Here is a 26,498-nt window from a genome sequence, read left to right on the forward strand (position 1 = left end):
TTGTCACTGCAACACACCTCCCTGTGGAGGATGTAACTATCTGTAGCAGAGATGTCCGCAAATGATCCACAAAAGACAGGGTCCTGTGGGGATGCCTGCGGCTGCTCAGGTTGGGTTGCTTCTTCTTCTTCTTCTTCTTCTTCCCTCCTGCATTCCCTTTCCTGCCTGTGACTGGACAGATTCATCTTCAGCACTAAACACAAATCAACAGCAGGGATTTCATTGTATTAGAGGGAGAGCGTGTGCACAAGCGCACGTATTTCCATCCCCTGTAGCTTCCTCAAATGCAGGTGAGCCTGTCTTTTTCTCCCCGAACAAAATTATCAATTATTTCAGCGCCACACTGGCAAAATCAGACGTGGCTCCAGGTGGACACACAGCTGTGAACATCCACAGTAGCTGTGTTGGTAATTTATATCAAAATAAAAATATAAAAATGTTTTTTTTTCCCCCCTTACTTTCAAAGTGACTCTCATCACTGACAGTTTGACTCAGCACAATGCGAACCCAGCAACGATTACATTACACACCAATGGACGCGTCAACTGCCGAAGGCACTGACAACAGCCCATCATTTCCCAGGGCACTCTGAGAGCTCCCTGAGTATGTCGTGCAAAATTCGATTTTCCTGCCTCCGTTCATAATAACACATCAGAAATAATGGAATAATTTTGTAATACTTACATGTCCTGTTGTGGGTAAATTCCCTCTCTTCATCGCTGGGAGAGCTCTGTGACTCTCTTGTTATTACAGTCCAACTGTAAATGTAAACATTTGTTCTGCGAGACTGTTTTCCATTAAATCTATTTTATTCTTTGTCCCTCCTTATACATTATTGATCCAGCAGTTAAAAAGTGCTTCTGAAAGTTACCTGCTGTAAAATGTGTCGCTCATTTATAGGAAAAGGGCAACAGTTGCTTGTATTCTTATTCGGAATGGCCATTAGACATCACATAATGTTTTAAAGGAGACCTATTATGTTTCTCTGTTTGTTTCTCTTTCCTTCAGTGTGTTATGAAGGGTCTTGAGCATGTGAAAGATCTTGAAAGATAAAAGTTGGCACCAGCAGAAGCTCCTCTCTGCCACAGAAAACCCTTTTCTTAAAATGCCTTGTTAGTCTTGCTATGGTAATAAACTCTTAGAATAAACTAATGAGAATAAACTCTTGCTATGGCAACAGTGGTACATGAAGGTGCAGCGGCTGGTAGCTCCTCAAAATTATGCTGCATTTTTGTTTTATTGACAGTCATTTTTTGGGCTTTATTGCTGAAAAAAGTCATCATGGTTTGAGGAGACGGCGGGTGTTTTAGACGAAGAGCAGCAGACTTTGGGGTCGTCATGGCGTCTTTCGATCATCTACCCTGACATGCTGGAATAAGAGCTGAGTTAAAAAACTCTAGTTCTCTTTCTTCATGATGCAACCATTTTCTCATCAGGTGACAATCACACTCCCAAGTGCACGATAGTGGCCCAGGATGACTGATCGCGGTGTCCGACATGCTTACATGGAGCTGTTATCGCCTAATCGAGCCAAGGCGGCACTGACGAGCAGATAAACAGACCACATGAGCTGACAGCATCAGAAACCAGGCAGAGAAAACTCAGCATGGATCTGACAAACTCAACTGATAAGACAAGACATAACATGGGGTTACTCCGAGTGAAAAAAAGAGGTCGACGGGATGGGGGTGGGGGGAGATGAAAAGATGCTGGTGATTGTAGCTGACTGATTAAGGTCAGAGGTGGGCAGGATGCTGGGGACTTGTGACAGTGTGCATCAGAGGTGGTGCAACACCTTGCTTGTGAGGGAAATACCTTTCCTTTCATACAAGAACAGAGCTGGGTGTTTCAGATCGCCTGAGGCTTCAGAAGTATGTTCTTTGCGCTTGAGGCCTCTGATGACATACCATCTGTTACAGCGCGGAGCATTTCCTTAAGTTACGACCTTCAGCGAGGCCTTTAAGGCTTTTTATGTGATGGCTTATCCAGTAATCAGTGATGAGCAGGGAGGGGAATGGAAGCTGTTTTACTTAGTTCTACAAAGGGGTGTAGGTTAAACACACCCAGGAGGGTCAACACCATGAGAAGCCGACCATGAATAACGTTTTTTTCTCTCTATATTCTGTGATAAATGTTTATAATAACCTCGAAATGCTTCAAACATCTGTGTCAAGATCATCAGGGCATTATTGGGATAATCCCCTGTTTATGTATGCACAATTAACACTTACTGCAAGGTGCAATATGAAAGAATTGACCAGCTGCAGCTAGTTTGCTTGGATAGCTGTGTATGTAGTGGTCCGGACTGGATATAATAAAAAAAAAACTAGCAGTTCTCCAAATGTAATGTCAACCTATTCTTATTCTGAATCACACACATTCATCACGACAACTGTTTGTTCAGTTGATCCAGTTCAGTTGTGCTCACCTCCTTTTGTGTTGCGCAGTCATCTGCTTATCTGTTTATCACAAATAACTTTTACGGTTAAGTTTACCCTTAGGAGTAAAAGGAAATGATTTTTATCTTCCGCTCAGGTTGATAATGTAACTTTTAGCAGTCTGAAAAATGCAGCCCCAGATCTACGGCTGAAACAGAAAGCTCGTCCTATTCTCAGCCACCAGTGGCTCCGTGTGTCTCCACCCAGCTATTAATACGTCTGTCTTCTTGCCACTTGTCATGAGTCTGACCTGTATGCAAATGTGTGGCAAAAAAAAGGATCTAATGGGCTCTCAGAGGAGAATGAGGTGGCCTAACTCCGGCGCCAGGAAGAAGGGGCAGCGGCAGCGGGGGACACAGAGCGGAGGTATGTGGGAACTTAACCAACCAATAAGTTTGCTCACCTCGTTTTTCGCTGAGTTTAAGTTTCTTGGACACGGAGAACAAAGTACTTTTCTGCCTCGAGACGCACGTCTCCTCATTTGGCAGAGGGAGCGGAGCCGTGACACGAGAAGTACGTGGAGAACTTATTAAAGAAGAGGATGATGAGAGGCGAGGAAGGAGAGCTGGGGAGCAGTAACGTGTGTGTGAACGCGGAGTACCCCGACCGAGTGAAGACGTTCGGCGCTAATCTCCTCCACCGCACAGGGACGTGCGTAATGTGAAATATGACATACCCACTATGTTCCGAATCCCCTGGAGGTAAACGCTGTCAGTCTTGGCTGCAGCTCTTCTGAGCAGCTTTACATAAACAGTTTTCAAAAACACTCTGTCACTTATTCTAACTTTCTATCTCACAGCATCTCAGACTGAAGCGCTGACAGCACAACAATGTCGGTTCCCCTTTGCCCTTTTCCTCCGACTCACTGCCTCCGTCTGCCCGCTGCCTCACTCTTTAAACCTGATGTCTCTCACTCCTCGCAGCCCTCTCCGTCTTTTTCAGTTTTCCTCTGTTAACATCCCGCTACTCTCTGCCTCCTCGCCTCTCTGTCAGTCATCTTAATCACCTGCTGAAGTCGAAGCTCGCTCCCCGCCGCTCTCTCCCCTCCTCACCCCTCGTCTCCCTCCATCCACGCTCCTGTTTCTCACCTGTTCCCTTCTTGCAGACATAGGGCAGGTTGTAGTTGCAGGGGACGTCGTTCCATTTGCCGTTCTCGTGGGCGATCATGACCACGCAGTCTTCTCCACCCGCGAAGAAGTTGTCTGGCTGGTTTTCGCGCCAGTTCTCGTATTGCTGCACGCCCATACACAGAGAGAGACACACAGTTAGGCAACCAGACAGATGAATACTTCACAATTCTGTGAATAATAGGGATGGAAAACAACTAAAACAACTCTTGCTGGAAAACAAAACAGTGCAACCGAAGTGCGTGCTGAAGATATGCTGTCAGATAAAACCGTAAACAAGTCATGAAAAACCTCAAGGTAGAGGTAACGGTGGAAATATTTTTTTTTTTTGGATCACAAAATCCAAAAAATGAAAAAATGAAAATGAAAAACAAATACATGGATATTTAAAAACAAAAACAAATTGTGATTCAAGATGTTTCCAGCTGCGATACTGAGCCTCTCCACATGTTCACGGTTTCTCCAGGGTCTCAAACTCCCGCTGAGTCAACAGCTGACTAAGAGACAAAACACACACAGCTGGTTCCTCACCAGGTCCATCTTGTCGGTCCACTGAAAGTCGTCCTCCACAGTGCGATCGTTTAACCCGATCCAGGTGTTGTCATGGCTTAGACCTGACCGGGAGGTAACGCGCGGAAGAAATGAATACAGAGAAAGACAAAGAACAGGCATAAAGTAGACCAAGAAGACAAGGAATAGCAGGTACATGACACAATCTGTAAAAAACATCCTTGTTACCCTTTAAGGACGATGTTCTCCAGTCTGTTTACACCTTTGAAGCAATGCTCACATTTGTGGTTTGACTGTAAATGTATTTGTTTCTGTGTGTACTGCGTACAAAAGAAGAAAACAACTACGGGTCTAAAAATGTACAAATTAATTCACACCTCTCCGGCAACAAAGAGGACGTTTTCTTCAGGTTTCTGTTTCTGTGTCCACTGCATTGTTTTGCATGTTGTTTTAAAAGGTGCCCTAAAATTATCCTAGCTTGGGTCAGCCTCCCAATATTCTTCCAAAATGCAACAAAAGGATTTTCTTTTATGGACCATCCGTGCCTTTTAACATCCCCCATCTCCCCCCATAAAGCCTCACTCACTGCTGGTGCTCAGTGGAAGCAGCACAGCTCTGAAGTGTTCCCTCTCTGGCCTCCGCCGAGAGACGAACAGCAGTGGAGATATACTGTGTCTGTCTCTGATGATCTGGTAGAGAGATTTTTGTTTGAGTGAAAGGAGAATTCACTAATGGTGTTTTTGGTTTAATCTCATTTGAGTGTTTGGGGGTGCTTTCTCCAGGCACGTGCATGTGCACGCACATATGTAATGGAATTTCAATCATGGTGTATCTGATTAACATCATTACCAGGCCCATTAATCTTCCTAATGGCGCTGATCCCCTGATTGCAGGGGTGGAGACGTCCATTTTCGAGGCGATTAAACACACTTTTTGGTAACCGTGAGCGCGGAGAAGAAGGATGGCTGCTAGATGGATGGCGCTGCACTGGCATCTGTCCGAGACAGAAGGTGGATCCAATATTACAGGGGCTTGCTGCTGCTGATCGGCCCTTATTACAACACATGAGGCTGTGGAGAAGTGCCAGGGGGCAAAAAAGCTGAGAAGGAGCGGATGAAGGTTTATGAGGCACTGAAGAAAAGACTGCATGGATATTTGCATGGTAATTCTGCTTCAAAAAGCCTCCAGTAAAACAGTAATAAATAAAATCTTAGTTTTGTAAATGCAAGGGTGGAAAAAAACCATGCCATGAAACATGTGAAATCTTCTCATCTGTCATAAACAGACAAATCTAAACTGAATGAAGTGCCATTTCTGTCTTGAAACTGGTTTTATTTAATCCAGTTTCAACATATTGTCACTATAGCGTTTCCTTCACTGGACACAAATGGAGTTACCTCACCCACTGTAGGGAGTTTCCACCTGTTTCAAGACAAATCGCTTCCTCGGTCTGAGTACGATAGTATATTAAATGTCCTGTCGCAGACGCTTATGTCAGAGCCTGTAGCATCATTTCATTGCAGCAAATGGTGATACACATTTATTTGGCTCAACAGACTGGCTCCTGAGGATGTTTTTCAGCGGGGGCCGCAATAAACCCCTTCAAGGGCTGTTCGGAGCAGACATTTATCACCCAGTTATGGAATACACATAAGGCAAGGAGCTGCCACTTCCAAGTATGGTAATAATAAGGTAGAAGAGGAGATATCAATCAGCAGCCACTAAAAGCAGTGTGCAGCAGGACTGCAGAGCGGGAGCTGGTCAGATTATAGAGCTCATATAATTGTTATTATTTGAAGTGATTGGTCGCTTTTTTCAATGCGACAGGTGACCGAGAGTCAACAGTCATTTCATGAATTATAGAACTGGGAAGTAGGAAGAGTCGCCGGTCACTTCATGTGTCCATCTGAAGGTTTTCTATAACACCCCTGCGAGGAATGTGAGTCTCCCAGACATTCTAACATTTGTTTTTTTAGGTTCATTATCTGACCGCCGCTTCTAGTTATTTCAGCTTCGTTTCTGAGAAATTATGTTTTGTTTTCGAACAGGAGTTTGGCATGCTGGATGACTCTGAATGCTGCAGTACTCATGAACCTCAGCTGACAGAGAGAAACTAGTCGGGGTGCAAATCAAAGCAAAACACTTCATCGCTGTTACTGGGAGCAGAAAACAGCACAGTAGTTTGCCTAAAGAGCACTCATTAGCCTCAGCTCACCCAGCCAGCATTTAGCAATGCAGGCAACAGAGCTTGAAGCTCCACGATCAGACATCTCATTCCAAAGAGTCGCAGTTGATTTCACTTCTTACATTTTAAATTCACAGGATTGTTTTATCAAAGAATCAGAGATTTTCTAACTCTGTCGCTGATCTTTTGTTAGCCCCGATAGCATCCTGGTTTAATGGACGGCACAGTAAACAGCTGACTGGCCTATCAAAACAACTATTAAAGATCAGAGATGGAGGATAGTGAAATAAGATTGGTTGAGTTGAAACTAACAGACTTTTTCCCACTTCTATGAACCTTTATGGAACATGTTTGCAAATTGCAATCATGTTGTTGCCTCTCAAAACGTAATGTGTCTGATAATTTTGGTTGCTAAAATCAGCCTCAGCTGCAGTTTGTATTCTGTGTTCAACATAAAGTGCCAAACTAAGAGGGTGAACACGGTGAACACCAGACTTTCTGTGTAAACATCGTCACTGCGAGCTTGTTGCCTTGCTAGCATTAGCATTTATCCCCAAACACCACTTATCCTCAGGACAGCCATAAAAAACGCTTCGACTTGTTTACTGAACATTCAATTCTTTTTACGCCCATCAAGCCGTGGAAGTGCTCCAGCTAGCAGTTACCTAACACTGCAGGAAAATAAATAGGACACCGACCATTTCTGCTTAATTCGAGATTTCCTGCAGTGTAATCAGTTCCGAAAAACCACTTAAAAACAACAACAACAACAACAACAAAAAAACATTTACAAACACTACACTGTCTGTGCCGAGCCTGTTCTCGTCCTCCTCGCCCACGCACCTCTGATGAAGTTCTGCTCGGCCGGGCTGTGGATGCTCGCCAGGTGGCCGCTGTGCTCCCTGCAGTCCTTCTCGGCGTCCTCCCACGTGTGTCTCCGGCTGAAGTATCGGTAGCAGTGGCCGTGGAACTTCCTCCATGTGTGCTCGCAGCCCTCTGTGTCTGCAGGTGCACACAGGTGGAAGAAGAAGAGGGGGAGGTAATTGAGAAAGACAGTGATCAGTCAATAGGAAATCCATGAGGGAAGAGGGACGTGGGTTTTTTTTTTTTTAAATCATTAAACACCCACAGCCGACACATGCAAAAGGATAATAGCGTTGCATGGGAAAATAAGTGGGATGATTCAGGCCTTGGAAGAGGGATGTGACCATTATTTCTTAGTGGTTCTGTTTGTACCCACACAAATCCCTCCCGTCTTGCAGCATACAAGATCTACATAATGCTCCCTGCCTCTGTCCCTCTCCTTCTTCCCTTCCTTTCCGGGCTCCCATCTCGCTTTAAGTGCCCTTTGTGACACTCAATCCCTCCATCGCTCTCTCTGCGCCGTCTCCTTCTCTTTGATTTGACTTGGACTTTGAATCCCAGGCAGAGGCAAGCCGGCGGTGAGACAGCTTAGTCCAGTGAAAAGGGCGTTTTAATCTATTCAAATGACAACAATCCTTAGAAATTGCTTCCAGTGCACAGCGCTCACTTGGTAATTAAGCCCTGTCACAGTCCTGTCAGCGCACCGGCTCTCCCACCGCTCACCCCCCCCATCTCTCTCATCTATCGCCCCTCTCATCTGACTGGGAGTTAGCTGTGAGCCGCGAGTCTCAGATGTGATGTGTGCTCGTGCGCGAGGACGCGTGCGTATATGTGAAGATGTATGTACAGTTGATGCGGTTCGGGGGCTCGATCTGTCAGCTAAGCCACCTCAAGTTTCCCCACCCCTCCCTACAGTGTACGGATCAGAGAAAAAGGCCTCAGCTTTTCCTCCAACAAATCTGAAGCGACACCAGTAAATTGGGCGGTGCAAATTGGGCCGCATGGGGCCCTGCTTAGTATGCAGAGAGATGCGGTTTTGGCCGTGGAAAGAAGAGGAAGAGAGAAGAGGAGTCCACTACGAAAGCGGGTCTTTACTGTAACATGAAATAAGGATCTTGAAAAAAAACAACCTTTGCACTGTGTTGAGAGTGTGAGTGCCTTTCATACCGCTGAACTCTCCTCCATTCACAAGGCTGTTAAAGTGCATTTCAGAAAATACAATACACTCGGTCATCACAACATTGCCAGTAAAGCTATGTTTTTCAGTCTCCCTCGCTGAGGTTTTGTTAAAACTCACTCAGTCTACTGTGAATCAACATGTTTTCCAATTCAAGAGGATTCCTATATTTTCCTTACTGCAGAGGCAGCACACAAACGCCTCCAATACGTGTAAAGGTGACAAACGCACTTAGCTGAAGGTGAGAGATGTTGTTGAGCTACGTGTGAAAAGAGCCTACGGTGCGTTTGACACGCAATATTGCATGTTACAGTTGTATCTTGTGCTCAGGAGGCAATGTCTTTGTCACGTCTCATACAGAAACCATGAGGCCGCGACAGGTCAGAAAGCACAGATCGCGCGGATGAGTGTGTCGCCATTTCAACACTCACGCACCGCGGCTGCAGAGACTAACGTTCGCATGCATCCGGGGAAGTGTCCGCTCAGTTTTCAGCGATTTAAGCAAATTTGAAATTCATCGTTCATCCACTGGCCCGTTTGACATGCAGCCACTAGGTCACACACTGTGGGTCTGGCGGAAATGGAGTCCTGCAGTAAAGAAGCAGTTTAGTTTTTTACTTGACAATAACATTTTAAGTGATTTTGATCAGTCTGGTTTTATAAATGGCCGCAGTTCCAGTACTCGCTGCCCCGGCTGTAGCAAATGATGTAAAATAATTATGATAATAATAATGATTTGAAATAATTCAATTGGTGCTTTGGACAGAAAACAGCATTGTGTTGCCATGCTCGTGGATCTTTATCAGGCGTTTGATTCAGTGGACCACAAGCTGCTGCTGATCAAACTGAGGAGGGCTGGCTTCGGTCCTCAGACTGTGGATCAAACTCAGCGCGCATATGCAGAGGAACTAAATCTGACCTCCTCAAGAGAAATAAAGGTGTCCCCCTGGGATTACATTTTGGAGCCTTTTTTTTTTTTAGTTTTTTTTGTCATTTATTCACATGCTCCCTCTGCAAGTGCAAGAGCTTCAAAAGAGTGTTTCAGTCATTACAAACCGCTCTGCTGAGCTTCGGTGTTGTTTTAAATGCTCACAAAACAAAACTCATGATCTTTTCAAAAGCTCCAGGTGCTTGGTTATTTTAGCATTTTCACATTTGATGGTAAATCCAGGATAAATAAAAAAATAAAAAAATAAATTATATATATATATATATATATATATATATATATATATATATATATATATATATATATATATATATATATATATATATATATATATATATCTTTTTTAGATTCCACTAATCAAGATTATAAGAGTATAATTGGTATCTGCACCGAACCTGGTTGTTTACTTACACAAACATAAAAAAAACACATGTCAAGCTGGAACTCGTCATATTTGAGCAAAAATAGGTTTGACTAATGACTCAGAACAAGTGCAAAGGAGGCTCTTGCATATTCAAAACGTGGATCAACATCTCTTTGCAGTTCTTTGCATACAAAATGAGGTTTATCTCGGCACGGGTATTTTGAGAACATACTAAATCCACGTCATTCCTGTCATTCGTCTGACTGAACCGAATTTACAGAGTACTTACAAGCACTGTTAGGCCGAGATCTGTCATGCCACAAGCTACAGCAGTGAATCACCACCTCAGTGTTTTCGCTTTAGTACTACTAATGTACCACTTCTAGCAAATGCATGCACTTGACGATTTGCCCTGAATTTTAATCAGAGTTTTTACGTCCTGTTTGCACCGGACACTTTGCTTGTTTGTTCGTCTGACGCAAAACCTGAGCACCTCTTGAGCTTCCTCTAAGTGAGGGAATTGAATTGCCGCTACTCTGAGTCCTGTGGGCAGCGATGTAAGAAGCTCTGACGCTTATTGTAAATGCAAATGCGGAGAATGGCTTCATTACTTTGCCCGCTCACATTCCTCCTGATAGTCTGGGGATTTAATGCGATGACCTCGAAACACGCTAATGACATGAAACCCAATTAACCACTTGAACGTCGTCGGCCTCCTCTGGGTGGCTCAGTGGCTCAAAGGTGTGCCCCGGTGCCCTAACAGCCAGATGAGCCTGGGTTTAACTTCCCTTTTGGACCGCGCTCTTCATTATATAATGGATTACCTTTCACGATGCACAGAGGTAACACTCATCTACTCGTGCTCCTGAATGTGAGCGCAGCCGCTGCATCTGCAATCAGTTAATAGAAGGAACTGAAAACATATTAGTAAAGTTCAGCGAAGACAAACTTTTGAAAACACTCACACATGAGCTCTAGAACTGTTGTTACCCTGAAAATAACTTAAACTGTGGAAGATTCAGGATTAGGCTAGGACCCACTCAGACAGAACTAAGCATTGTGGGTTGTACGGTGGTGTGAGAGTGTCATTCCATGGCCCGTTTGTGAATTTTTAAACCCGCAGAACTGTCCATGATGTCCCCCCTGGAGCATTTAGCCATGCTAATAGTGCGGAGATGACTGAGCTGTCCTGCTAATGACTTCCCCACAGCAGGATCCGTAATTCATCATGCCGGTCCTACAGTGACTGTTCAAATTAAACAATGAAAACACACACATTACTTTTAAAAATTAAGCAGGATTTTAGGCCAATCTTAAAGGTGTGTTTTACACTGACCGACTACACTTGAAACGTCATATAACCCTCTTATTTACTGTGTGTCATGCTGCTAGTCTGATCGCCATCTTACATGACTGGCCACTCCAGCGTTGTCTTTCTCCAGAGGTTCAACATTGTTGCCAGAGTCGGCTGTGTTTTTCTTATTTTGTACCCACTGCAGTCCTCAGCCTAAACACGCACCCTCACTGGAATGAATGGGAGGAGTGGTGCTTTTCGCCGCAGTGCTGTAATGTTGCAGGTTGTTTCCCTCGGTTTGTTTTGATATATGTGAAGAAAAATGTTTCAGGAACCACAAGACACTGATCGAGAATTAGTGCTAGTGTTCAATAAACAGATTGGATGTTAATGCTGAATTTTGTCTTATGTATGACTGCATCAGAATCGGCATTTCTTTGCCGCTGTACTCGCCCTCGTAGCAGCGACAGTGAGCTTATGAACAGAGAGTGATACGTTAGCATTAGGTAGAACAACATTACTGCTGTTTTTACTGGTCTTGTGGGAACAAAATCAGTCTCTGCCGCTGTGAATGTTCTCCTCTGCTGACTGCGAAGGTTTTCACTCTGGAAGCTACCTGCCCCAACATGTTTGCGCACGTGGCAGCTTGTACCATTGTATTAGCATTAGGAGCTGTTCCAGTTTGGCACATGGACGTGGACAAAGGGGTTGTTATCTACAGAAACAGGGACAGGTGAGTCAGGGGAGATGTTACCGAGGCAGGAAAATACACACAAACACAAATATGAACATCTGTACAATTAAACATACACAACTTCATTGAATCACTGACTGCTGCGGGGTCCAGACTGGCAGTCAGCCCAGAGTCTGTATGACGAAGTGTATAAAGCTAGCAGTGGCCACATTAAAGCCTTTGAAAGGCTCTAAAATGACAAGCTGCAGACTTGGTGTGATTTCCACTCGGATTTACATCCATATATAAAACAATTTAGCGTCCAAGGAAGACAAAACGCAAAGACAGACAAACTAAGTGCATCAAACAGGGCAAGAAACAGTTCGAGGACAGAAAAAAAGGAGGTGAAAACAGAGAGCGAGATGGAGAGAGGGAAAGAAAAGCAGAGATGAAAAACAAACGGGCATGTTTTCTCCCCCTCAGATATTCAACCTAGTCTCTGCTGATTTCTTCTCCCACTCGCTGACAGCGAGGCTCAAAGCCCGACATCACATCAACCTCTTCAAATATTTAGACATTATTCAAGTCGTCTTCTTTTACCCGTTTCCCCCCTCTGTCAGGCGGGGAGAGAGGTGGGGGGTATGTTTCAGCGATTAATATTCTCACAGACTTTAGAGAGCGGCAGTTAGGAAATAAAAGGCCATACACTTCCAGCTGACTGATTGGGTCGTTTATCCACATCACCGAGTGATATTTCTACGGCTCTGCTTTTTTTAGATCCCCCTGAATGATGAAACGGTGCACGCGTGTGTGTGTTTGCACGTGTGTTCGCTGCCATTTTGCCTTCTCCCCGTGCGACTCTTTGAAGGCTGACAGCTCGGTGTGCCATTTTCATGAGGGGCTGATGACAGCAGTCCTGAGAGAGAGGAAGTGAGAGACAGAGCGAGCGCTGGAGACATGGGGAGAGAGGGAGAATGTGCTGATGGCCAGCGACAAAAAGGTGAGAATGTGAGGAGACTGCGATAACGGCTGTGGAATTATTAACGGCCATCATGAGTGCAATGGGTGATTAATGGAACATCCTAATAGTGTGATCCTCACAATTAGGAGTAATGGATGTTTCAGTAAAACAGCTACAGTGCACAACATGTCTGAAGGCTCATTCTGCATAATTAGCCAAAAGATGCATCTTTGCAGAGCGATGCTGATGGAGGAGGTAAAAGTGAGGGCAGCACAGGCCCTTACAGCAAATATGCAAAGAGTCAGTCCAGTTTATTCCAACAAGTGAGTGTAGCTGTTTTTTTTTTTTTTGCCTGTGCTCTCAGAGAAGAAACTGCTGCAGGATGCATTAGTCTGGAACAAGGGTGGGAGGTGTGGGAGGCTGTTAGCCTCGACCACAAGAGGTGCAATCACAAAGTCAGAAGTTGTGTTATTTACATGTTCTGTGCTCTTAGCTGTCAGCCTTTTTTCCCCCCGACATCCGGATTGTTAGAATTCAGCCGGGGAAAGAACGTCTCTAGAGTGCCGCATGCAGTCAGTCACCGGGGCTGAGCCAACAATAATGTGCGGAGTGGCTGCTTGTTCGACCACAAAGTCTCATTTTCTTGCTCTACACGTTTAAAATGAAGAAAATTCGACTAAAATCAATGTGTTAATCACTGTATGTATCTAAATGTGAGACTGAAAAGGACAAAAATGCTAGAGAGGTGGCTCCAAGGTAACTATGATCTTTGAGTGGTTTCTATTCATTTTGTTACATTAAAACTATGATTAACAAAGTTTTTCTTTAATTTTGTCATTTTGTGTCTTTTTTTTGATGGCTTTAAAAGACAGGACAGCTTAGAGAGATGACGGGAAATGGAATGAGAGAGAAGGATTCGAGTCCCGGGCGGCTGCAGTGAGTGAGGGCACAGCCTCTGCACACAGGGCTAACGCTCTCCCAAGCTATCGAGCTATCGAGGCGCCGCGTCATATAAAGGTTTTAAAGAGGTCATATTGCTCTTGTGGAATTCTCATCGTAAACCGATCGAGGCAAGATGTCTCACTCTGCAGCTAAAACGAAGCGCTCAAACTCAGAAGTCTAATATGTACAATACTACTGAGGTAATAACACAAACTCGGAATTATTCATTTTTGCCATAACTGAACAAACAAGCTGTTCTCGGAAGAAAATAATGTCCCCAGTTTGAAGCTAGAAAAGGTGGCAGGGTCCACCAAATATTAATTATCATACATTATTTAGTTTATCAAGGCATTTTAAAAAATCAGCCAATGAAGATCTTTCTCTTCTGATTAAAATTTCACATATGTCAAATGCACCTTTTGCAACAGTGAAGTTAAAGGTAAGAAGGGGATCCTGGAGAGGGATAGTTGATTGTCGAGTACACAGACTCTCTCTTGCTCAACGTTTAGACACAGCTAACAAGTTTCCAGAATAAACAAGTAAAAACACAACCACAAACAGCTGTGACACTATTTCTGATTTCTGACTATAAGTGTGTTTTCTTTGCAGATTCACTGACAGCATAAGGAGAAAACCACATAGATGCCAAGCCTCGCTGCAAAATCATGAACTGGCTGCAGCAGAAAAGCTCAGTGCCCACTCTGTCTGAACAGCTCGAATGGTTAAAGCGCGCTGGCAAAAGGAAGTGGGCAGCACTTTGGGGCACTCTGTGGTGCTACTGCCTCCTGCGTGTGTCTGCAGTGATATGGCGAGGGCAGAAAATAGCAGTACCGGCATTCAGGGTACGACAAAGGGTGGGACGTAAAAAGTGCTGGTGCTGTGTACCAGTGAGTACTGGACCACTTCAAGCACTACCACAGCAGGAGGGACCAAAACTGGAACAAGGATCTGGTGCAGTTTAAACTTCCCCGAGTTTCTAAAAGGGTTTGCTGGAAAACTTCCTGCGAAGGAAAATAACGCTGGGATGACAGATAAATGAAAGATGAAAAGGAAGAACAACACCACAAGCCCGACTACATAACTAGCTAAAAGTTTTCGCGGGGAAAACAAAGCGAGGAAGTACAGAAGCACGCCATCCCTCCAGCGCGGCTCAAAGTCCTGTTTAACACCTCTCCATCAGAAACGTTCATTAATGCACGGCGGAGGAACAAAGGCTCTCGTCGCTCCCTCCATCTCTTTCTCCCTTTTCATCTGCTGTAACACCTGGCTCTCACGCCTTCATTCGCAGTTTCTTTTCTTCCGGCCGGTGCCTCCGTCGCTCAGGAGAGGAGAATGATGGTAGCTTCAGGAACGTTGTCTAATTAAGCACCTTGGATGAGAATAAATAACCTCCCCCCCGACTCTCTAGCCTTCCTGTTAAGAGGGAGAATTGGCAAGTGTTGAGCACAATGGCATATGGAGTGAGAGTGATGTCTTGCTGTTATTGCGTTTGAATCGCCTCTGCCAGGATTAGGCAAAACTTCAGTGATGTTTTTTTTTTTTCTGTGTACCTGCCTCGGTGTATGTTTGTGTGTCTCTCCAGGCGACAACTGTTGGCGAGGTAAACCAAGAAGCTCAAGGTTCCTCTCTTCCCAGTCTTGGCACGTGTCCCTCTCGACGTGTTATTAGAATGCATGAATCTTCATTAGCATTAATAGCCTCTAAAGACCCGCGGGACGCACAAAAATTAATTTTGAGCCGAGCCTCTGCTGAGTCGCAGGTTTAGACAGCGGCAGCTGAGCAGGGGAAGCGCTTAGGCAAAGTTTGCGAACTCAGGCGCCTCCTTTCTCAGACTCTCTTCCGTCAGCTCTGAAGGCTCATGCTGAGTCACGAAACCACTCTGACAACAACAATATGAAAGAGAAAAGAACACACAAACTGAGGGAGGACTTGTATTAAACAGCAGACTGCAGCTTGTAGACCAGATCAGCCAACGTGGTTAAACAAGAGCGTAGAGGCGAGGTACGCTTGGACTCTGCTCTAACTGACAAACAGGATTTTGGGAATGGACACCTCTGGATCAGAAGCAAAAATGGCATGAGAGAGGCGAAACAACTGATATCTGTTATTCAAAACCCTTTGAGCCCGGATCAGTATAAACTCTCGGCTTTGTTTGGCAACTACAAGTACTGCAGCACATCGCACACTGTTGGACACCCGATGGAATGTTATTTAAAAGAAAGTTATCAAAATGTATGCCATGTCTAAAACAAGTCACATTTATTAAACCTCACAAAGCTCCCTCTGAAGCCACAAAATGCTTTCTACTATTTTTCTTTCAGACCGGATGTGTTAAAGATATAATATGTAGGAATTCTACATAAAACATCTGAAAAACAAGTTGTTGAGTTGCGTACTTTACCGTTATCCCAAATGTTTTCAACAATGTTCAGACCAGGAGAAATCCTTAAAACCTTTGTGCCTGAAACACATCAAATAGTTCTTTTTCAATCAGCTGTGGTGACCGTTTAATGGCGTATTTACCACCTGTGAAGTTTGACTGCAGAACAAGATTAGCACATAATCCTTAAACTAGTGAGCAACGGCACACATCAAGAGTGTCTGTGTCTGTGTGTTTAGATTTAGGTCGACACTCGGGGAGTTCAGCACTCAACAGAGTCTCCGGTTCTCTCTCGGCTGCCAACATCACAGTTCATGAACATCGGACAATGGTGGTCGCCTCCACGGATTGAGGCTGCAGCCAGGTTGACAAACAGGAGTGAAAATTAAATCTAAATTTGAATCCCCAGAAGTTAAAAAAAACTATTTCTGACCTCCCCTTTTGTTGGTCACTTCTTTTTTCAGGGTTAGGAGGAATGAGGTTAGGCATAGAAATCCTGATTAAGGTATGACTTGGGTTAGGCGATTCAAAGATTGAGGTAAGGTTTGGACATTTTGTGGGTATGAAAAAATGGGACTACAGCTCAAGTCTCTGTTGAACCTCGTGAAAGTGTTCTCTGGGCTGACTCAAGATCAGCATCATTCAATCATTCAATTACTCCTAATGACTCTCAGCCACAGGTAAATTGCCTTCACTGTAAGCATGAAAGGATGCGTGAGAGAAAAAGGTTGAATGCGAAATGAGTCTGAGTGACACTGCGCTAAAAAAGTGCACGGCGACGGAGTGACAGAAGGACCGCATCTGAACTTCCCACCGCTGTTAGTCAGCTCGGTGTGCTCCCCTCCTCATTAGTCTCACTGTGTACTCACACACCACATCGTCTGCTGCCTGCTTCCAATCTGCAGCACTGGTCTTGCTGTCGGCGTCAGAGTGCTCTCAAGTCTTCCTACGTGTCTGCCCCAGATTCACCCGCTGTCCTCTTTTGGGGGGGGAAGAGTTGTGCTCTACTTTGCTCTAGGATCGAGTTTTTGGTTTTCCCTGTCCAAAGCAACTTACTGCTGTGTTTGGATGTGTGTTGAGTATGTGTTTCGAGAATAAGTGCTTCAGCAGCATGCAGGTGGAATAAGTGAGCCATTCTGCTCGGAAAACAATTTGACTTGCACTTGATATACATTGGTTTCAATGGATAGTGGTGGAGTGCAGTGGTCCCACTGCGCTGTCTGAAGGCTGCAAACAAACACATCCAGGCCAACTCATTAGCATGCCGGCCTCTCTGTCGCCACTCACACTTGCCTTTAGCAGTGTGCACCCTGTTGAAGGATGCAGCGCTTTTCCTCCACTAAAAAGTCAACTGACAATGAATAAATATGGATGATTTGACGTATGGAAGGAAGCAGAGGACGGAGGACGGAGGAGGTGGGATGGAGAAGATGGATGCTGGCAACGCGTGTGAGTTTAGGTGGCGAAGGCAAACACATTCCTCACAGATAACCAAGCAGCAGCCAGACACCTTGGGATTAATTAGCGACGCAATCCTTTTAACGCAGGCTTTCTGTTTCCAATTTGTAGATTAGTTGTTCTGTTAGGAAGCACAGACAGAGAGAGAGATCGAGAGAAAGAGAAAGAACTTATTTCCTGTAGATTGGATTATTGTTTTATTAAGCCGGTTGTTTTTCTAACCGCGAGTTATTGCACTCTGCTGCAGAAGAGGAATTACACGTTTTGATGTTTGGAAAAAGGTTGACTGAGCTTTTTTTGTTTGTTTGTGGCAAGTAATGTATCAGCGTGTCACCGAAAGAAGAAAAGAAATTGGAATCTGAAATGTGAATGTTTTATGGGTGCTTTTTCCTTTCTTTGTAAGGACAAATTTGAGTTTTAGACCTTGAACAGAGGAATTTTTTCTTTTTGGGTGGGGGGGGTGAGGACATAATGCCATCTTCAAAGATTGTTTTTTTAAATGTATGATTTCGATCAAGGTTGTCATCGCAAAAGGCTCGGGCAAGGGACTGAAGAACGCTTCATGTCAAGGAGGATCCTCACAAGTACGAACATATGCATACGTGTGTCTGTGTAAGCTGAAAGATCTCTGAATTCGCCGCCTTAAGAAGTGATGAGGCATCACACAAGCTACTACACACACACACACACACACACACACACACACACACGATGACACACAAACACACACACAAGAAGATTGTGACAAAACCTCCTGCAGCACACCAGAGATGAGAGGCATGGAAAGATGCAAGAAGTGCAGGGAGTGACAGCAGAAAGGTAGGGCAAGAAATACAAAAAAAAAAGAAGGCAACATGAAACAGAGGTGTCTACAGTAGTGGAATAGCAAAGTCACAAATCCACACTTACACATACACATGGTGTCATCTTTCCTCCCTCGAAAGAGTGAATGATGGATAAAAAAATAAAAGACTGACTGGGGAAAAGAAGCTGATGAGAAAAAGCCGGCTAATGCTTCCTCTGTCTCTTTTCACTTCAGTCGGGGCTGCAACAGATCTGGTTTCTGCCTCCACTGATTAGGCAGCGAGCCAAAGAAACAGCAGGACGGACTTGACAGTGGCGGGATGGTGAGGAGAGTGACTGATGTCTTTGTCAGTCTAATCACAACTGCCTTTTCTTTTCAAACAAACATCCATTCATTACTGATAACTGTTGTTAAAATGACTGCGAGAGGACGGATCCAGTTGCTTTCCCCACGGCTACGGCTGCAAAGCTCATTATTCAAACGAACAATGAACACAGCTGAAAACTCTATCGACCAAGAAAATCATCAATTTCTAAAACTCATGACTGAAAAAAAAAGAAAAGAAGCAAAACTCAAAAATCAGGATAACACGCAGTTTCCTCCACTCTCTCAGCGCCTTCGCTGCAGGACCCTCAGCCCTGTCAGCCTACTATTATTGACTCTCGGATGGTCACCATGGTAACAGGCCAGAGGGAGCCAGCAGCCGACCGGATCTACCCAGCATCTGTGGCTGTTAGCTCACAATGCGCGCACCTGACCGCGCACCACACACACACACACACACACACAAAAGTACACAGCAAATGAGACAGATAGAGAACTGGAGCACTTTAGAGAGACAGGGACCAATTGGATGACATTTAAATGGACGGAAGCCTCGGCGGAACGAAAGAGTTCATTTCCACCGCTCGTGTCGTGGTTCAGACCCCCCCCCCCTTCACCTCGCAAACACACTGGATATCAAACTGAGATCACACACATACACACAAAAAAAGAATCAGAGAAATGCCTGTTGCGAATTGCACTTTTCACAGCTGAATCCTATATTTCTGCATGAACGAGGTGGCGAGAGATAAAAGCGACAGGAAAACAGAGATTTCAGATTTATACCATCGGACCTGCTGCTCCCAATCAGCCATTCAGGCAGTGACGCAGCAGGAGAGGAAACGTCCGCACGGCTCCAGCGCATGCCAAATGGGAGCCACTGTGGGGAGATGTGTGTGTGTGTGTGTGTGTGTGTGTGTGTGTGTGTGTGTGTATGTGTGTGTATGTGTGTTTGAGAAAGAGGGAATAAATGCCTTGATTTAAATAAGCTGCATATTGAAATTGAACGGTTGAACACAGCTGAACACGGCAGCCACATGTTCTGTACAAGTCTCGTTTTTTAGTGTTTGTTTATGTATGAACCGCACCACAGGAGGGGCGTGAATATTAAAGCAGCAGCCATGACCACAGGGAAATTACCTAAAGCAGCTACCAAAGTTACATTTGCTGTGGTGAAAGATTAAAAAAAGTGCAGCTAAGATTAAAGAGGCACTCGAGCACTTCTACAAGTTGGTGGACTTTGAAGAAACAACTTTTTTTAAAAAACATAAATGATCAAAGCAAAGCAGGAAAGGCAGAGATATCCCGACTTTTAGCTCCGAAAATGTGTCCGGGACCAAAATGAAGGGATCCTACGTTTTCCCATAATGCAACTCTAGCATATTTCGTTACACCCGTCCTGCCTGGTAAACGCCCGCATCTTTCAAGCGCCGCTATGTCAGTGTGTAGCTTGAAAGTTTTTCCCTTTCCCCCCCAAAAAATGTATGGTTGCCACACCCACGATGATGTCAGTGTGACATCATCAGGGTTGTTTTCTTAGACTTGACACCACAAAGAGGACATGATACCAATATAACAAACAAAACTGAAGACAGGTGAAAGCAGTAGTCTTAACCTTTGTGGTTTATAACTCAGCAGATCATGTACAGTCTGTCTTGTTACTGGGAGTTTAATCCATCACGAGTGTTTTGTTGTTGGCCTAAAGAGAACTATATAGTGTTTCATACATCAACAACAAAGATAAAGGAAAAGTCTGAATGAAAAATAGCGTCTTCCTGTGTTCCCGACACACCTACGCCCTCTCCTCTTCTCTTCTCTCCAGTCAATCCTTATGTGACTCCTCATATTTATCTATCAGCCTCTGGTGAGGTCCAGACCACCAGGCTGGGATTAGACAGCTTAGAAACATATGTTACTGCAGAGACATAAACAAAGGCAATGAACTGGATAAACAAGCTTTCCTCCACGAGCTCAACTCAAGCAGAAATGTGACAGTTTAAGTCGGCGGCTGACGTCTGGCGTGCCAAAACTACTCTAGTTCAGCCAACAAGCCGGCGCACAGGAAGTGAAGTGAAAAGATAATATGGAGCTTAGTTTTTTTTGTTCTGCGAACGTGTAATTTTCGCTGTTAGCGGCTGCCAAAACCGCTGCAGATCCTACAGCATTTAAAAAAAAAAAAAACAGTCTGTGCTTCATTGTGCCGCCTGGCTCTCCTCGCTCCCTCCTCTCCTCTCGCTATCGATTGCTCTGCCCTCAGAGCCCCAGATCACAGCAGAGCAGTAAAAAAGCAGCGCGAGACACTAGGAAGCCAGACGCACTGTGAAAAAAGACTGATATTCAAAGTCATAACTCTTCGGAGAGCTGAGGTCAAAGGTCGCGCTGGCTGAGCCCATGGCTTGGTTTTATGTAATTCGGGGCAGTTTAGATTCCTAAACTTTCCTCATTGTCTCCTAGAAGTCTCTCTTCATGCTTCCAACGGCCTTTCTTTGTTTCCGTTCATTCATTTTTAATTGTGCTATTTTGAATCTTGTTTTTCTAAGAGATGTAGAGTCTGCATTATTCAGTAGAAAACTCACATAATCATTTCATTCCCATTGCTCCCGTCTACCTGTATTATACTCTTTGGCTCAGAGTTTTAATTAAAAGACAATGTATGTGGGAGTTTATCAGTATCAGGGTTTATACATTAACATGCACAATTCAGGATGTCTAAACTACCTTTGGCAGCCCAAAATTATCTTTCTCAACAGCATTTTTCTCAACAGTAGGAGAGGTGAAACACATAATCAAAGTGAAAATTGCTTCAAATCAAACGACTCCTTTCAAGAATTCTCTGCGTTTTTCTGCTCAAATTGTCAAAAGCTCAAACAATCATTAATGTCCTAATGTAAACAACAGCTGCTGGGGTTTTTTCCTGCTGCAGTTTTCCACTGACGTGTCGGCCATGTTTTCATGTAACGTGCAGTTTTGTGAGCAGCCTCCTTCCGCGACCGCCTTCTCACAGGGGAATTCCTATAATGAGAGACGAACCAGCTGGACGCAGGTGTTCTGTATAAACCTGATACATTATTCCAAAGGGCTTCCCTCTCCCTCCACCTCCTCCTCCTTCTCTTTGTTTATATTCATCCTCCCTCTTCCACCTTCTCCTTTCACACGTCCTCATCAACTCCATCTTCCTCACAGTCGCTGTTTTCTCTCTACCTCTGTCCCCCTCATTGCCGCTCATCTCGCGCCATCTTACTCTCCTTTGCCACCTCCTCATCACCTTCGTCTTCATCTGTCTGTCTCCACCTTCTTTGTCTCACCTCTCTCTTTCCACACTGCCTTGTTTTCCTGCTTTATCTACTCCCGCTACCCTACCTTTGGCTGCTTATACCCAACACACCTCTCTGTTGAGTGAGCCTACCGAATAGAAATAAGAAAGCAGAGGTTTTCGCCACATTGTTACCCTTTTCACAAGTAGCTCCTCCGTAGCTCGGCAGACAAAGACACACAAAGGAGTTGATCTCGTCGATGCAGGTTCCTCCGTTCTGGCATGGATTGGACTGGCAGTCATCAATATCTGGTGGGAGAGAGGAAGAGAGGAGCTGAGTCAGAATAAATGCAGACACACACTTCTTGCACACACTTTTCCGAGCGGCTACTTTCCAAAACTACCTGCCGCAGGTTGTAACTGAACAAACCCCCCCAGAGGTTGAAACTTTTGGAGAGATTAGAGGCGTTTCTGAGAAAGTTATAATTAAAGCCAATTGATTGAACTTCATCAGCAAGCGGTTTGGGATGCACTGAAGCGCATGATGCTAATTGCAACGTGTTTGCAGGACGTGCCGCGGTTTCTGCTGTCAAACCGGAGCGAGGAGAGAGCGGAGTCGGGTGTGAGGTAGAAAAAGAGTGAGGGAGAGGGAGAGAGAGAGACGTGGACGTTAGACGGAGGAGGACATTTAGTCGGATGGGCCTCCATCTTCTGCTCACACTGATGCACTGCCTGTCTCGCTAGCAGCTAAAAAAAAACCAACAACAACACAAAAACAGGGAGATGCAACCAGTCGGATGGTATTTCTCAGTCTAAATGTTTGCGTGCACTCACATGCAAATTTTAACGCGCACACACACACACACACACACACACACACACACACACACACACACACACACACACACACACACACACGCGCGCACACACACACACACATATTTGGCAGCTTCATTGCAGGGGTGAGAGTTCCAGCTCTCTTGAAAAAATGTTAACTGTATTTCTCTGGCTGATCTGGGCCTGGGGGCAAAATCATTAAAACTGCAGCCGGTATCCCGCAACTGAGAGAGTCCCTGGAGGCTTGGCAAGAGGTCACAGGAGGAGAGGGGAGTGAATGGAAATGGGGGGGGGGGGGGGCGAGGAGTGTGAAGAGTGAGGAAAGATGCGGGGATAGAGAGTTTGCTCGAAAAACACGGAGAACACGGAGAACGGCGGCGTGAAGGAGAGGTAATGAAAAACAAGGACGGAGGCGGGCGGAGAAAGACGGAGGTGATATGATGCTGCGAGTCTGGGAAGTTGGCAAGTTTTCGGGGGGTTGGATTACAGGGGCTTTCCAGGCAGACAGCGTTTTGGGGCGGAAGAGTCTGTTCGGATAAAACAGCGTGACAGCTTCATTGCTGGTACACCGCTCTGGGCTGACTGATATTAAAGGCTGAATTAGATGCAGGAGGTAGAGACCCTGCCAGAGTTGGAATGAGATGGCATTACCATTGCACGGGTTCTCAAACTGTGGCCTATGGGCTGATGGCGGCGCTCAGAAGCATTTCAACGTGACCCCCGAACTGACATGAATCGCATGCATTGTATTTTAATCATTCCATTTCAGCACTTTCACTTTTCATAGCCTCCATTCACGCCTGTAAAGAGGTTCATTTGATCTGGAACAAGGGAAAAATGATCCTTTGTCGCATTTTCACCTCTGATCTTTTCATACTGATGTTTTACAACTCAAACAAAAGAGGACGAGACGTAAAGTTACACAGACTGACAGCTAACTCACTCGTCGGACAGTCTTGCAGATTGTTATCTGACACTGGAGAAAATCAAATTCCAATGACTAACAGCAGTTCATGCAGCACTTTAAAACTGTAATAACTGATTATAAGCATTAACCTCACGCTATGAATAATGACAAACAGGACGAGAAGACAGGAAGACAACAAGACATCTTGTGCAGTAATAGTTCAGAGCCTAGCGCTCAGGGAAATCTGTTACTGCCCTTTTTTTTTTTGACACCCAAGCTCGATTGCTGTGTTGACATACATAAAAACAAACTGATTTTTAGGGGGAAACAGTCGGGTTTTGAAACAGCTTCTCCAAACAAGCGACGCCCTTAATACATTCGCGCCAAACGGCGTCCCCCTAACAAGCACCTGTCAGGTTAGGGACAACTGAAGCTACTGGTTGTGTGGCAGCTAGTGGCCCCTGTCATCAATGCTGCAGTGCTCTATTACAGTGGAAAAAAAGCCTTCATGATTGAAAATAGGAGACTTCAGGTTGAGTCAGAGTCTGTTTGACTCATGACGTGCTGGAAAAATAAAATGTAATAAAAAAGAAAACAAGATAAGAAATCAGGTACAGTAAGATTGCCTCATACAAAAACACAGAAAACAGAAAATGTGTTTAAAGATCGGTTTGGATAATCAAGGCGAAGGCTGGTTCACATTTTGTGACGACAACAAAGGCTTGATCACCCCACTGAAGACCGTTACATAATGTCTCCAGGGGCTCCGGAGAAAGCTTTTCAAAGTTCGAAACGAAACAAAAACCCGGATGATGTCAGAGTGATGTAAGTAGGGTTGTCTATGCTTGGGCCTGTGTTACAAGCTTGTTTTCAAATGAAGGTGGACATTTTGGAGGCAGAGAGGGTCGAATGAAAGACCTGAAACGCTGGAGGGCCACTTTCATCTCGCTGTATGCGTGACCAAGAGCTCTAATAGTTGGGAGATACATGACTGTAGATTGACATGAGTAACACGGTTGTCCATCGTTGTTGTTGACAGACTGCAGCATTATTAATAAAGCCACGGAGAAAGAAAATAAAGTGCACGAGGTATCCTTTGCCAGCCATGTGAGCTACGTAAATCAAAGACCTTTATTACAGCTAAACATAATATTATCATTAAAATTTTAAGGCTCCAGTCTCTAAAGTGCTCGATCATGTACTGCCTCGCGGTGAAGCGAGGCCATGCTGAGTTAATGGTGTTGAAGGAAAAAGGACAAACAGCAGAATAGAAACTTCCTGAGCCAATTAATCCGCCTGCAGAGAGCCCTGGTATGATGTGATAAAATTAAGTAAAAGAAATAATGGTTGGAAGAAACTCTTTTGTCATCTGAGTGTTCTCTGACAAGAAAGCGCACCAATTTTAGAACCATCTAAATTTACTTTAAGGATATCCAGTCCAGAGAAAAAGAGAGAAAAGAGGAAAAAAAAAAAAAAAGTACAGCTGGACAAAACCGGACCTGAGAAGATGCATATGATTCACAGCTACATGAAAACAGATGCCTGGATCTCCTCGGAGACGCTCCATGTAATTAAAATATGATGTACGATGAATGATGGCGACTGAAAATATCCATCCCTTCACACTGTGAACCAACAGATGAGCAGTTTGACGGTACAGCTGTTCAAAAAACAGAAAAAAAGAGAAAAACAGCTACTGGGCCTAATACGAGTCAGCATCTGGCCTCATTAAGCACAGTAGCACTGAGGTAAAGAGTCGGGGAATTTTAGGAGCTCTGGGCTCAATAAGATGCAGCTCTGAACGTCGGCTATTAGAGGAGACACAGTCGGTGGGTAGACACTATCTGCACACTCCAGACATTTGCAGCTGGAACAGACTGAAGTTCTTCTCATCAAGTTTTGAAAATGTCTGCAGAAATTTAAGCACAATGGATCATCAACACAACAGGACACGTGACTGTGTGAGATGGACCTTGTCACTTGCAATCAAACGGCTGCTTAGTTGAACTTGATTAGGTTGAGTTAACTGCAGCACAGCTTTGTCAAAGATTTTTTCTTTTTTAAGTATATTTTTTTGGCCTTTTGACTGAACAGCTGAAGACCCGACAGAAAACCCACTGAGCTAAACGCCACCCTGCCAAAGATGTGTTTGAGTTGATTTAGAAATGTTGTCTCCATCATGTAGTTGGCGAACTATAGAAGCCTGACTGTAAAATGTCTGACAACATATCTCAGTCGGTATTCAGCTAAATTGAAGGATTGTTGTGGAAAATTCATACTCTCAAATACTGGCCTCCAGTATCAGTCAAACACACCTCAGCAGATGGAGTTTGCTTAGCTGTCGTGGGGATTTTATCACGTCATCCTTGAATGGACCTTCAGGTTATCTGATCACACAATAGGTGATGTCATATTTATTGTAGTGATGATTCAGTTGAAAGCTTTGAGGGGAGCGTGTAAGTTCTCCCTGGTAAAACTTCTATATTTCCATGGTTGAGAACTAAAGATCCCCTCAAGACATCACTTTAAAATGCATAAAATGACTCTGCTCAGAACAATGATTATTATTTATGGGTTTTAGGGCAAAACTTTATTAACCTCGTTTTTATCTGCTCAGTCTTCCTCACTCAACAACTCAGAACCAATGAAAATGCAAAGCATTGTTCCTTACATGAACTACTTGACGCAACACGCCTTCTACTTCACTGAAGCGTAAACTCACTGTATGTATGCGCACTTTACACTTTGTGCTTTAGTTTTTGCTCTTTGCCAGCCGTTTTTCCTTCCTTCTGCTGCTGGTATTTTATATTGTGAACTTTGCACCTCAGCTATCATTTTAGTTTTTTAACCTGCCTGCCTCAGTGTTCTGCATTTGACAACCATGTTAATATCAGATCACATGCAGCTTCCCCTGGAGCCACAAGAGGCTTTAAACTGCTTACATGACATATGAAATAGTTCTCTCTAAGACCTGTAAACACTGCATACAGGACCAGCGACTGTCTTCTAAAATAGCTTCCATGTCACCGAAGTATGCTCATAGTTACACA

The 26,498-nt window shown here is 44.4% G+C and overlaps 1 protein-coding gene across 2 annotated transcripts in view; it reads right to left on the reverse strand.

Annotated features, from left to right (window-relative positions):
* The window catches only part of ncanb (neurocan b), a 185,907-nt gene that overhangs the window by 13,493 nt on the left and 145,916 nt on the right, over positions 1–26,498 (reverse strand). For both annotated transcript variants that reach the window (XM_037113662.1, XM_037113661.1), the window contains 4 exons: positions 21,900–22,013; positions 7,104–7,262; positions 4,097–4,179; positions 3,527–3,671 (listed from right to left, as the gene is read on the reverse strand). In XM_037113662.1, coding sequence (XP_036969557.1) covers positions 3,527–3,671; positions 4,097–4,179; positions 7,104–7,262; positions 21,900–22,013 — 501 coding nt within the window. The remainder of the gene's footprint in view (positions 1–3,526; positions 3,672–4,096; positions 4,180–7,103; positions 7,263–21,899; positions 22,014–26,498) is intronic.

This window comes from Acanthopagrus latus, chromosome 11, assembly GCF_904848185.1.
Source record: "Acanthopagrus latus isolate v.2019 chromosome 11, fAcaLat1.1, whole genome shotgun sequence".
Classification (NCBI taxonomy): domain Eukaryota; kingdom Metazoa; phylum Chordata; class Actinopteri; order Spariformes; family Sparidae; genus Acanthopagrus; species Acanthopagrus latus.